At 41.2% G+C, this 12,335-nt stretch overlaps 1 protein-coding gene across 1 annotated transcript in view; it reads left to right on the top strand.

Moving 5' to 3' along the window:
- carm1 (coactivator-associated arginine methyltransferase 1) overlaps nt 1–12,335 on the top strand; it is a 55,307-nt gene that overhangs the window by 18,092 nt on the left and 24,880 nt on the right. The window contains exons 3-4 of the mRNA XM_042504478.1: nt 4,302–4,408; nt 6,317–6,421. Coding sequence (XP_042360412.1) covers nt 4,302–4,408; nt 6,317–6,421 — 212 coding nt within the window. The remainder of the gene's footprint in view (nt 1–4,301; nt 4,409–6,316; nt 6,422–12,335) is intronic.

Genomic DNA, 12,335 nt, shown 5'->3' with positions numbered 1-12,335 from the left:
AGTAACATTATACTGGAAACACCAGTGTATCAAAAAAATGTCATTCCTGTTGACAAGTTACACAGTACATACAACGTATAGTTAACAGTTTACACTTAAATATATGCATATAGATAAATAAAAAGCATTAATAAATTCACTCTATAAATTAAACCAAAACCAACTTAGTAATTTAATATTAAATGACAATTACAAGACTACTAACAGCAAAATAATTTTTGATTTAGCATCTCTAATTGCCTTAGTAACTCAGGAGAGACTCATCAGACAGACAATTCTCTATTATTATAAGTTTTGGAGTGACTTAGACTGTCACTTCAATGAGAGCAGCTGGTCCACCTGAACAGTCCATCTTAACTTTGGAGTCTAACTTGGCTTGCTAACTTCGGTGCTAAGCTCCTTCATTTAGCCTTCACTTAGCCATGGGAGCTTGGCTTGGGTCTTGAGGAGCAGTACTGTATGGTTTTTGCTGACCATTTAAATAAAGAAGAAATACAATAAAATAAATAGCTAAATAAGCATCACTGCTGTGCAGTATCAGTCAATTGCTGACTATTTTAATACTGCCAGTCAATTAGGGGCAGGTTGTAAAACAAGAAGCAGCTTCTCAGAATTTGCACCTTCCAGGGAGCTCCTCTTGTTCTCATAAATGTTCCCTATTGTGCTAAAAACCCTCTCATTGGGGACAGAGGAGGGTGGAGGAGTATTCTGTTTGACTTAAAGTGGAACTACAGAGTAGAACATTCCCCCAAAATGTCAGAAAGCAGCAACATGTCCTCTTGTCTGTCTGACACACACACACACACACACACACACACACACACACACACACACACAGGTGCAGGAGGACAGAGAGAGGAGAGACGGTGGCCTGACAGCCGCTTCTATGGTTACTGAAAGCAGCAAACATGGTAATAAATGACAGTGTATTTCCTCCTTGTTCCATGATGATCTTAATAAGCTAAATGTGTCTCTTGTTGCTTTTTAAATACAACGCCATCGAAAGGGCCCAAAAAGCCGCTAAATAGCAATGAAGTTGGCACATCAGTAGTCCTCTCATCCCGTCACCGGGAGACCTTAGATTGTCTTGTTCATCTGCAAAATAATAGGGCCATTGTTTATTAACTTAACAGTAATATTTCAATGTGGCTTACCTTGAAAACACCCTTGACTGACTGCTCCACTGTCTGCTCCGCTGTGACGCTTTCTGCTTACATGTGCTTAAGAGTGCTGAGAGTAGTGTGAACAATGGAGTCAAAGTGCACTGTGCAGGACAAACTATACAATGAGACCATTTCTAAACCACCCCAACCCCAAGCATAGTTTTCTGCCTTATATGGTCTGTAAAAAAACAGTTTTTTTTAATCTGTGTATATTGGTAGAAATATACGCCGATACCGGTATGCTCCAATATGTCCGTGAAAGGCTCATATCAGCCGATAATACTGTATCTGTAAACCGATATATCGGTCGGGCTCTAGTGTCCACACCTGGCAGGCTCACAAAAGGGCATCACATCAATCAAAAGAATGTGTCATACCTAGTAATAAATACAACCTCACTTTGTGTCCATCCATCTTTGAGTCTCTGATCGTGACAGTGCAGTTAAGCAGCCATCAAGTGCATATTTAAGGCACAGTGTCTTGTTTTGAAACAAGTTGGCTGGAAATGTTAAAAAGTAAGTGGCAGACCTGACAGTGTCCGGTCTCTGATGAAGTACAGCTGTTCTCACTCTGCCTGATTGAACAGATGTCATATACCAATATCTTTAAGAGAGTCACAGAAAACCTGTCATGCATCACCACAGTAGGGCTGACCTCTGAACAGCTCATGACCTTGTTGAACATGATTTTTTAAAATGACTCATACAAGCAGAGCATGAAACACATGACCGAAGAGAATTCTCTAAACCAGCTTTTCCCTGTTCCCTCCTCAAGTACCACTTGTCCTGCATGGTCTAGATGTCTCCCTCCTGCAACACAGCTGATCCAAATGATCAACATGTTAAGAACTCATGAAGTTGCTCCCTGATCATTTCATTCAGCTATGTTGCAGCAGGGACAGATCTCAAACAAGCAGGTCTAGTTGTACTCAAAGGCTGCATTTACACTACATGGTTCAAGTCACCCAATTCCGATTTTTCCTCCCATGTGTCCCAGTTCAGATACGTGTCATGACTGTGTAAGTAGAAAAAAAGCACATGGAATTGGATATCCTCAGATCCGAATCAGGCCTTGCCAATGCGACTGCAGTGTAAGCAGACAGATCAGATATACCCTGTCATTGCCAGTTGCACGTCATTAAAAAAAAGACACAGTGTCTGCCACAACAACACACCTGCAAAAAATTAAAACCTAAACAGTGAAAGCTTGGGGCTGCATAGACTGTCAAATAGGGAAAACAATGGCTGACATCGGCCAGTGGAGTAATACCGAGGTTACCTGCCTTTTGAGTCCATGGGGGGAAGAGTAAGTCTCGGCAAATCAGTTTAAGAGCAAATCTCCACCACAATGGGAGAGCAGGTTTACAAACCAAGTTGGCTGGTTGCACTATTGAACCAAAACAGGACACAATTTGTCCCATATTTCTTAACAAACCGTACTCTAACTCATAGACTATGTTTCACATGCTTGTTAAGACATGAGAATGATAAAACCAAAAGAGTTTCACGTGATATAGCGGAAAAATATTAAATCAGTCAGAAGCTGCAGGAGAGACTAACACTGAATGAAAGGCCTTCCCCAAGGTTGAGGCAGGCCTGCCCCAAGGTTGCTATGGTTACAGAGACTCAGATGCACAGTTTTTAAAAATGTCAGCAAGTCTGCCCATGAAAAGAAAGATGCTGTCTGTAAACAGAACAGAAATACAAACCGATCATACCGGGGTCAGTCCCATCGGAAGAAAAGAGTACAAGGTAAACTAATGTGAGTGAACAAGAGCAATGGGGGCGTGCGCTATGACCTGCTGACTGCTGCTGGATCAAGCTTTGTGAAGGTGCACACACATGCATGAGCCTTGTGTCCACTCCCTCAGTAAGCCATAAATTGATGTAGAAACACCCTTAAGTCAGTTTGAATGCCGATATTTGTGCCTGCTTCACCGCTCATTAGACCTGTCGATGAGAAATAGACGTATGGCAAAGACCAAGTTCAGTTTTACAAATTGTCTCACACCAGTGAGGATCTTCAACAGAACAGCTGTCATTGCGCGCAACCATTACGCGCAAACTTGGCTATTTATAACGCCCATACCAGTAGTTCATCACATGTACCTTTAAACCACCCTCAGGGGGATACCACAATCATCATTATAAAACGTCAGACAGATTAATGGCTTGATTTGATTTGAATTGATTAATTAACAGCTCTCACATTTAAACAGACATGAAAAATTGATGCACAATTCAAGATAAAATCAAAAGATCCTTAACATGGAAATAATGGCTCAAATGTGAGCTAAATTAAAACAATGATAATTACATTCATTACACATATCCCCAATTATCATTTAGGTTAGTCTAAGTAAGTTTATGATGGCGCCTCCAAGTTTATACGTGGTACAAGGTAGATTTATTGTCATTTTTCTTTAACATGGTTTAAGAAGAAATTAAATTAAAGTTGATCCTAAATCCTGCTACATCTTTTTGGCATAGAAGGAGGAGTTGAGGAGTCTCACAGCCTGGGGAAAGAAGCTGCTCTGTAGTCTGGCGGCTCTGCAGTGAATACTTCTGTATCTTTTTCCAGATGACAGCAGGGTGAATAGACTGTGGTTGGGGTGGCTCCTGTCTTTCAGTATCTTTTGGGCTCTGGGCAGACACCTCACTTTACTGAGGTCATTGATACTCTGTAAATGGGAACCAGTGATGTTCTGGGCAGTTTTAATCACCCGCTGTAGAGCCTTCCTGTCCTATGCTGTGTGCGAACCATGCCAGTTGGTGATGTTTCCAGTCAGTGTTCTTTCTATTGCTCCTCTGTAGAAGTTAACCAAGATCTTGCTGTGGAATTTAGCCTTCCTAAGTTTCCGACAAGTCAGTGACAGTGAGTGCAAGCACATCAGATATGGGTCACTTGAAAGTAGGTATAATAAAACATCGGATATAGGCACTAAGTCGGAATGGGGCATTGAGACCTGCAGTGTAAATGCAACCAAAGAGAGCTTTGGGAAACAGTGCCTAAAGGAAGTGAAGTATCCTTTTCCTACACCACTTCACTGCTATGTGTGTGTATTGCTGTGTAATGTAGTGCCCAGTGTAAAGTCTGAAATATAACTGTTCATGTTTGTGTGTTTATGTGCCACCTCAGACTTTCAGTCATTTTATAACCTCCTGAAGAACAGTCGTGGACATGTCAGTGAGCGCTCAGTCTTCAGTGAAAGGACAGAGGACTCCTCTGCTGTACAGTACTTCCAGGTGAGAGGAACGCACGCACGCACGCACGCACACACACACACACACACACACACACACACACACACACACACACACACACACACACACACACACATACACATACATACATATACTTTACCCCAGCTCTCAAACAAACAAAGCTTGTGATGGAAGTTTATAAAGTAGACCTCAGGCTCTTTCCTGACTTATTTTTTTAATTAATGACAAAATGTTGTCCTTAAATAATTCCTCTCATGATGATGTTGTTCCTGGCAGCCTATTTCAAGCTTCACATTTGTTATTAGAATGACAAATGAAAAGTTGGCTCCTGGTACCTTTTGCATTATGTATATTGTAAAAGTGTAATTCAGCACTTTAGGCCCATTAAACATTAGAAATGTACAATTACAGTCCAGCTCAAGAAGTACACACTAGTTCTCTGAAAATGAAACCCTATGTTCTCATTTCAAAGGAAAAAAACTCTGATGCTGGTCTCATGAAGACATTCCCTGTCCATGCAAACCATTTGGGGCTGCATGATCAATCATTAAAAGATTGCAGTCTTTAGGCATGTCCCAATCTCATTCTAAAGGGCACCTATTTTATGAAGGTATTGGAACGAAACAACTGAGCAACTGTGATGGTTGAGTTTGTAGCTGTGTGTGTATCTGTAGAGTTTATGTCACAGGGAGTCCCAGCCACTCTGCTTTCCTCCACTACTTCCTGCCTGTCCCCTTGTCTAATATGATTGAGAATGAGTATCATGCAGGCTGTAACATTTAAATATTATACTAGCCACCATTAACATAGTATCAGTATAATGTATTTCCCTTAAAAGTGCATAACATCAAGATGAACACATAATATTGAACATCTCCTTATCTAAACAGAATTTTACTACTGAACATTACCTGACATGTCATGCCATTTATTCATAATGTAACGTTATCTGAAACGTAAAACTTGACAACCCAACTTTAACGTTATGCATTGTTAACATTAATGTTAATGTTTGGGTCCCAGACAATCACCCTCTTTTTCACAGCCTAATGTTAATGTTGGCAGGCATGTTTAAACATAAAAGCATCAAACCTAGCATTGCTTAGGTACCTTTCTCTGTCCTCTTTCTCTCTCTTTCTGTCAGGCTTTCCTGTTGTCTGTTTCTGTCTTGCTGCTCTTGCTTGCGCCACAGTAAAACTACACAGTGAAATGATGCCACTTCCTGTGGCCCTTTTTTCAAAATAAAGCTCATTGCATCATTGTGTAACATTTCATGACATTTGAATTATCATTTAAACCTCTGGTTATGATAATGTATATGCATGTCCCTTTAGTCTTGTCTCAAGGCAATGTCTGTCCCATTAGGCGCCAGTGTTTGTTGCTGCCATGTCTCAGTAACCTGGATGACCTGTATTATGTTGAGTGTTTATTTTTGTCATCTGCACATCTTTATTATTGTATTATGCTTCAGTAATAGATAAGCAATGTTGGATTTTTGCTTGCAGACCTACCCTACACCAGAAAATGCAAAACACGAGACTGTGACTGAGCTGAAATGAAATGAGATTTCAAAACTTTGGTATATAAACTAACTTTGGTAAATACTGCGTTTTTCTTTATGGTGTGTTGTGTTTAGAGGTGGGTAGGGCTCAGCTGCTGCTTTAAGTTCAGCTGAGTAGAGAGACAGACAGTTGAATGAAGCAAAGTTGCCAGAGTGTGCTCTATATTGCTCTGCATGAAAGTAAAAACACGTGTGACAGCTGACTTAAAACAAAGGATCAGATCGTTCTTTAAGCTAAATATTCCCGATCCTGAGCAGTCAAAAATTGCTTGATTGCCCCCCAATCTGATGTTTGAGATCAGATGTGGACATCCGTAATATAGATTACAGAAAACCTCATCAATATGTTCATATTTTCTTGTCTGCAGTTTTATGGCTACCTCTCCCAGCAACAGAACATGATGCAGGACTACGTTCGGACAGGGACTTACCAACGAGCTATTCTCCAGAACCACACTGACTTCAAAGATAAGGTAACTACGTACTGCCGTATACATCACAGATTAATCATTGTATTAGATTTCCTCTAAAGCCATCATCTGTTGCTAGATTCGAACCTGCTCAGTTTCCTGCACGTGTTAAAAAGTGAACAGATGATCTCACCATTTCTGACTTTGACTTCAAATGTACCAACATCAGCTGATGCTGCTAAACCTTACTGAATCTGAGTCTGTCCTAAACAATTGACCCTTTACTAAACTCCTCATAGCTACTGTCAGACAGCACATGGTCTGTCTTTTTCAGCCTTTCTAACACTAAAAATGAGCTTACCATCCTGAGCTTAGCATCTGGTGAAACAGAAACTCAGAAGACAATAAATGTCAGTGGAATATTCAACCTAAAACTAACTTCAGAGTGGGGAGGCAGCTGCCTCTGGTTTGACCGCAGTGGTTTGGAATGGGCCCTGTTTCAGTCAGCAGGTTCAGTGAAAACTTGGTAGGTTAACCCTGAGATGAGGGCAACTTTGAGTTTTCAGTTCATTAAATAGAGGGAACTTGAACTCTGAATGAGTAACTGCAGTAACTGTCTCTGTGAAAATCACCTGCTTGCTGGCAGTTTTTTTCAATAGTATCTATCTGCAGGCTTTCAGGACCGTTGTTTCAGGACTGTCGACCAATATAGGACCCTTCATTTTTTGCATCAGCACTACCTAGTGAATTGGATAAACGCAATATACAGGAGGATACTTTAAAGCCTTTTTCCACCAAAATATTACTTAACAAGTACCACCAAAATATTACTTACCACATACTATACCCATTGTATGTAAGCTATATTCCAGTCATGGTTACACATTTACAAATTGAATCAATGTTAATAAGAGTGAATCGAGTTTAAAAATGTCTTTCTGCTGTATGCTGGTAACTTAAGAAGGATCATGACACACTTTTATCTTTGGAAATGTATGTACTGGATAGAATTAACATAATTAACATTATAGTTACTAAATCAACAATTAATGTGATTGGGTTACGGTTAGTTACACAATGCCGTGTGGCTAGATGTTGTTCATTTTGCTGTTCAATTCCCCAATATTTGTGTGTGACATTTTAAACAAACTTTATTCCTATTCAGTACTTACACTCTGTTTACAGTCCATCTTCGACATGTGTCAAGTGAATATAGAGCCCATATTCTAAAGCCAAACAATGAACATGTACGAAAAACGAGCGTCCTAGATCTGCGGTCCTGAAACGATGGAGAACCGCTGTCTGCATGCCTGCGGATAGACCCTTCTTGGTTTTCTCTTAAAAACCCTGAGTTTGTCTCTGTGTCCTCCCTCTGACAGACACACACACACACACACACACACACACACACACACTGCTTCATTTCCCCATTGATTCAGTCCAGATCAAACAGCATTTACAGAGGTTTTCTGTATGTCCTAATCGAAATCCTGTTTGGATATTAGTTTGTTACTCAGGATTATTTAAAGTTACAGCTTTTATGTGCTAACAGTCATTTCTCCCTCACATTCAAATATCACACCTAAAAAATATCATACCTAAAAATTCCGCTGTGTCTAGTCTTGATGATTACCGCCCTGTGGCTCTTACCCCCATCCTGATGAAGTGCTTTGAGAAAATGGTTCTCCAGCACATCAAAGACAACATCCCTGCCAGCCTGGACCCTTACCAGTATGCTTCCAGAACCAACAAATCCACAGAGGGTGCCATATCTACTGCTCTTTACTTAGTCTTCACGCAATAAAAACAGCCACATCAGGATGCTGTTTGTTGACTTCAGCTCAGCATTCAACACAATCTCTCCCACGAAGCTGATTGGAAAACTTAACACTCTGGGCTTTAGTACAACACTCTGTAACTGGATACTGGACTTCCTCACATGCAGACCCCAGAGAGTTCGAATTGGCAGTCACACCTCCTCTACAATAGTGCTCAACACCGAAGCTCCCCAGTGCTGTGTGCTCAGCCCCCTCCTGTTCACACTGTACACCCATGACTGCACTCCTAGACATCAAGAGAACTCTGCTGTGAAGTATGCGGATGACACCACCATCATCGGATGTATTACAAACAACGATGAGAGTTCATACTGGGAGGAAATCAACAATCTTGTTGAGTGGTGCACAGAGAAGAACCTACTGCTCACCGTTAGTAAAAACCAAGGAGCTGTTTGTTGATTTTAGAAAGAAGCAGGCAAAGACACACCCTGTCTACATCGGTGGAGCTGAGGTGGAGCAGGTGAACAGCTATAGGTTCCTTGGAATTACTGTCACTGAGAACCTATCTTGTTCATCACCACCCAGGTTTAAAAAGCACAGAAAAGGCTCTACTACCTATGGAAACTTAGGAGGGCTAAATTCCAGAGTAAGATCTTGGTTAACTTCTACAGAGGAGCAATAAAAAGCATACTGACTGGAAACATTACGAACTGGCATGGTTCATGCATGGCCCAGGACAGGAAGGCTCTATAGCGGGTGATTAAAACTGCGCAGAACATCACTGGTTCCCATTTACAGTGCATTAGCGACCTCGGTGAAGTGAGGTGTCTGCACAGAGCCCAAAGGATACTGAAAGACGGCAGCCACCCCAGCCACAGTCTGTTCACTGTGCCGCCATCCGGAAAAAGATACAGAAGTATCCACTGCAGAAGCAACAGACTACAGAGCAGCTTCTTTCCCCAGGCGAGACTCCTCAACTCCTTCTTCCATGCCAAAAAGATGTAGCAGGATTTAGGGTAAACTTTAATTTAATTTCTTCTTAAACTATGTTTAAGAAAAATGACAATAAATCTACCTAGCACCTTGTAATAAATCTGATGAGCAGGATGATAGTGCTGATGCAGATGTGAAATTGAGTATTTTTGAATAGACTGTTAATAGTCTGAACATGTTTTATAAAATAGCCTAGGCTGGTTTATACCCTGGGGTTTATTTTGGGCTAGGCCAGACTATTGCCCCCTAGTCCAGACTATACCCCCCCTCACAAATCATTTTGCTCTTGACATGCAGTGATTTCGGCAAGCATGGTGTAGACATCTCTCTATTTTATTCTAATATATTGATTACAATATGTTACGTTTAGATATGTTGCGCTTGCTTTGGGAGCAGAGAAGAGACACATGGATGATGTTGTAATGCTTAGTTGGGAAGCAGAGGCCACTTGCCAGTGTGATTTTCAGACTGCTTGAACACTTGTTAGCATTTGGTAGACTTCGATCTTAGCACTGCAATTAGGTTAAGCAGTCTAGATTGCTTCAGAGTCCCGAGAGCTTGTAGTTATTTGAGTTCAAAGTTCTTTGTGCACAGAAGATTGTTTTTTTATAACAAAGTTATTACAGTTTAAAGTTTACAGTTTATAAGGTTACATGAAATAAAATTAAAACTGAATACTATATTCTTGATTATTTTCGTGTATCTGAATGTGGGGAGTATAATCTGGCTAAGGGGCCAAGATATAGCCTAACCTAAATAATACCCCGGGGTATAAACTGGACTAGCCCAGAATATACCCAGGGTATAAAACATTCTAGCCCATTCTAACCCTGGATCTGAGTGTTGGGGGTATAATCTGGCCCATGGGGGCATGAAATAGCCTAGCCTAAATTTATATTATTAGGGTGCCTGCTCTGCGTAGCAGTGCAAGGAACCTATTACTATTCGTTGCAACACCCCCATATCTAATCGATTTATATTAAAATCACTGCAAAGCTGTGCAGGCACATGCATTAGTACACACTAAACACGTATATTAGTACCCCCAGACTGTCCTACTGCACCACAAGTGGCCCTGCAGGTGGAGAGGGCCCTTAATTGGCCCTTGTGGCCAATTCAAGATGCCACTTAGTAATCAGTGGTCCACTTATGGGTCCTCCAAAGGAGGGGCCACAAGTGGGCCATTGATTGGCCCCTGTGGCTCGTCAGGTGGAGGGAGCCCTTAACTGGCCCTTGTGGCAACTTAGAGGTGCCAGTAAGTAACTAATGACCATTAATCGGCCCTTGTGACCCTGTGTGCAAGTATGGCCATCCTCCTCCACGTCGTGACATACGTTAGTGGGACCTCAGCGGCAGGCACCCTCCAAAATTTTTGCCGAAGTTTTCTAGTTTTATTTATTTATTGGTAATTTGACAGGGACAATGCAGTGAACATAGTAATAAGTTGGAGAACAATTTACTGATGTGTTGCGTATAGGACTTCTGGCCGAGGCTAATTTGCAAACCCTGTCCCTGGTTGGGCTTTTCTATCTAAGAATATAACAAAACATAACATCCTAAAACATGCATCAAATTAGGCACATAATAAATAGTTACATTAGCATATTTTTTCTTTGCTTGCATTTAAAGATGTTTAAACTTCTCAATCAGTTCTGTAAGTGTTTTCATCAAGGTGTTGCAACAGATATTTACATCATTAGAATGTAGAACGTCATTCCAGTCAATAATATTAAATTAATTTACAAATTGTGGTAATTTATTTATTTTATTTTTCAAAGATTATCTTTTTGGGCTTTTATTGCCTTTACTTGACAGGACAGTGTCAGTGTGAAAGGGGGAAACAGAGAGGGGGAGACATGCAGCAAAGGGCAGAGGCCGGACTCAAACCTGCGGCTGCTGGGGCAAGGATACAGCCACTGTACATGGTGACCTATCCACTATCCACTATCCACTAAGCCACGAGGCGCCACAAATTCTGGTATTTTATTATTGGAAATCGCTGTATACTCTTGTTTATGCTCATTCATAAATATTGGATGACGCTTTTTTGTTAGTTTTCTGACAACCAAGGTCAGGTTATGGTCAGACAGGTCAGTTAACAAGTTATATGTCCTTGTGACTCATTCAGGTTTGTTTGTGGCAATCAAATTAATCAAAGTTTTACTCACTCAGGTAATTCTTGTTGGTCCTTTTACCATCTAGTGAAAGTTATGTTTCGACAGTATCGTTCTCAGCTTTTGTTTGCATCTTTAATCTAACCGATTTATATTAAAATCTCAAAGAAAGATTGTTTCAGAGCAAAAATTTGTCAGTTTAAACAAGTCATCTACTTCAACTTCAAACAATTTTATTTATCCCAACAGGGTACTTCAGTTTCACAAGCTACCCAGACCAGACACAAACTGACAGACAACAACATGCAGCACTCAGCAGCAGTAGCAGTACATCAGAGAAATCAGCACATGGGCAAGATACACACTGACATCATACTGACCCACATGAATAATAGAGAATAATCTAGGTCATGATAAAATGAGATGTCATGTGATGGTGGATTATACAGGATTACAATATTAACTAGAAAATTTCAGCAGAAATTTTGGAGGGTGCCTGCCGCTGAGGTGCCACTAATGCATATCATGAGGTGGAGGGGGTGAGCATACTTGTACACAGGGCCACAAGGGCCAATTAATGGTCATTAATTAGTTACTGGCAACTCTAAGTCGCCACAAGGGCCAATTAAGGGCCCTCGCCACCTGAGGGGACACAAGGGCAAGTATGGCAATATAAAGGGTCAGTTAACCCTTAATTAATAGTGGACCAGGCATCACTTTACATTGGAAAAGTCGGAGGGCCCACAAGTGGACCACTGATCACTAACTGTCATTTTCAATTGGCCACAAGGTCCAATTATGGGCACCCTCCACCTGAGGGGCCACAAGGGCCAATCAATGGCCCACTTGGACCATTGATTACTTACTGGCATCTTCGATTGGCCACAAGGGCCAATTAAGGGCCCTCTCCACCTAAGGGGCCACAAGGGCCAATTAAGGGTTCCCATCCACCACTTTACATTGTGTCCGTCCGTAAGTGTATGTTGCCATGGTAATTAATGGCCCAACTGCACCCCTCCTCCCCCCCTCTCCTCTTAGCTCAGCTCAGCGTCAGTCAAAATATGACGTCGGTGAGAGAGAGGTCGTTGCAAA

Source organism: Plectropomus leopardus, chromosome 17 (assembly GCF_008729295.1).
Source record: "Plectropomus leopardus isolate mb chromosome 17, YSFRI_Pleo_2.0, whole genome shotgun sequence".
NCBI lineage: Eukaryota > Metazoa > Chordata > Actinopteri > Perciformes > Serranidae > Plectropomus > Plectropomus leopardus.
The sequence above is the reverse complement of the archived record's forward strand: the minus strand, read 5'-3'. Positions and strand labels throughout refer to the sequence as shown.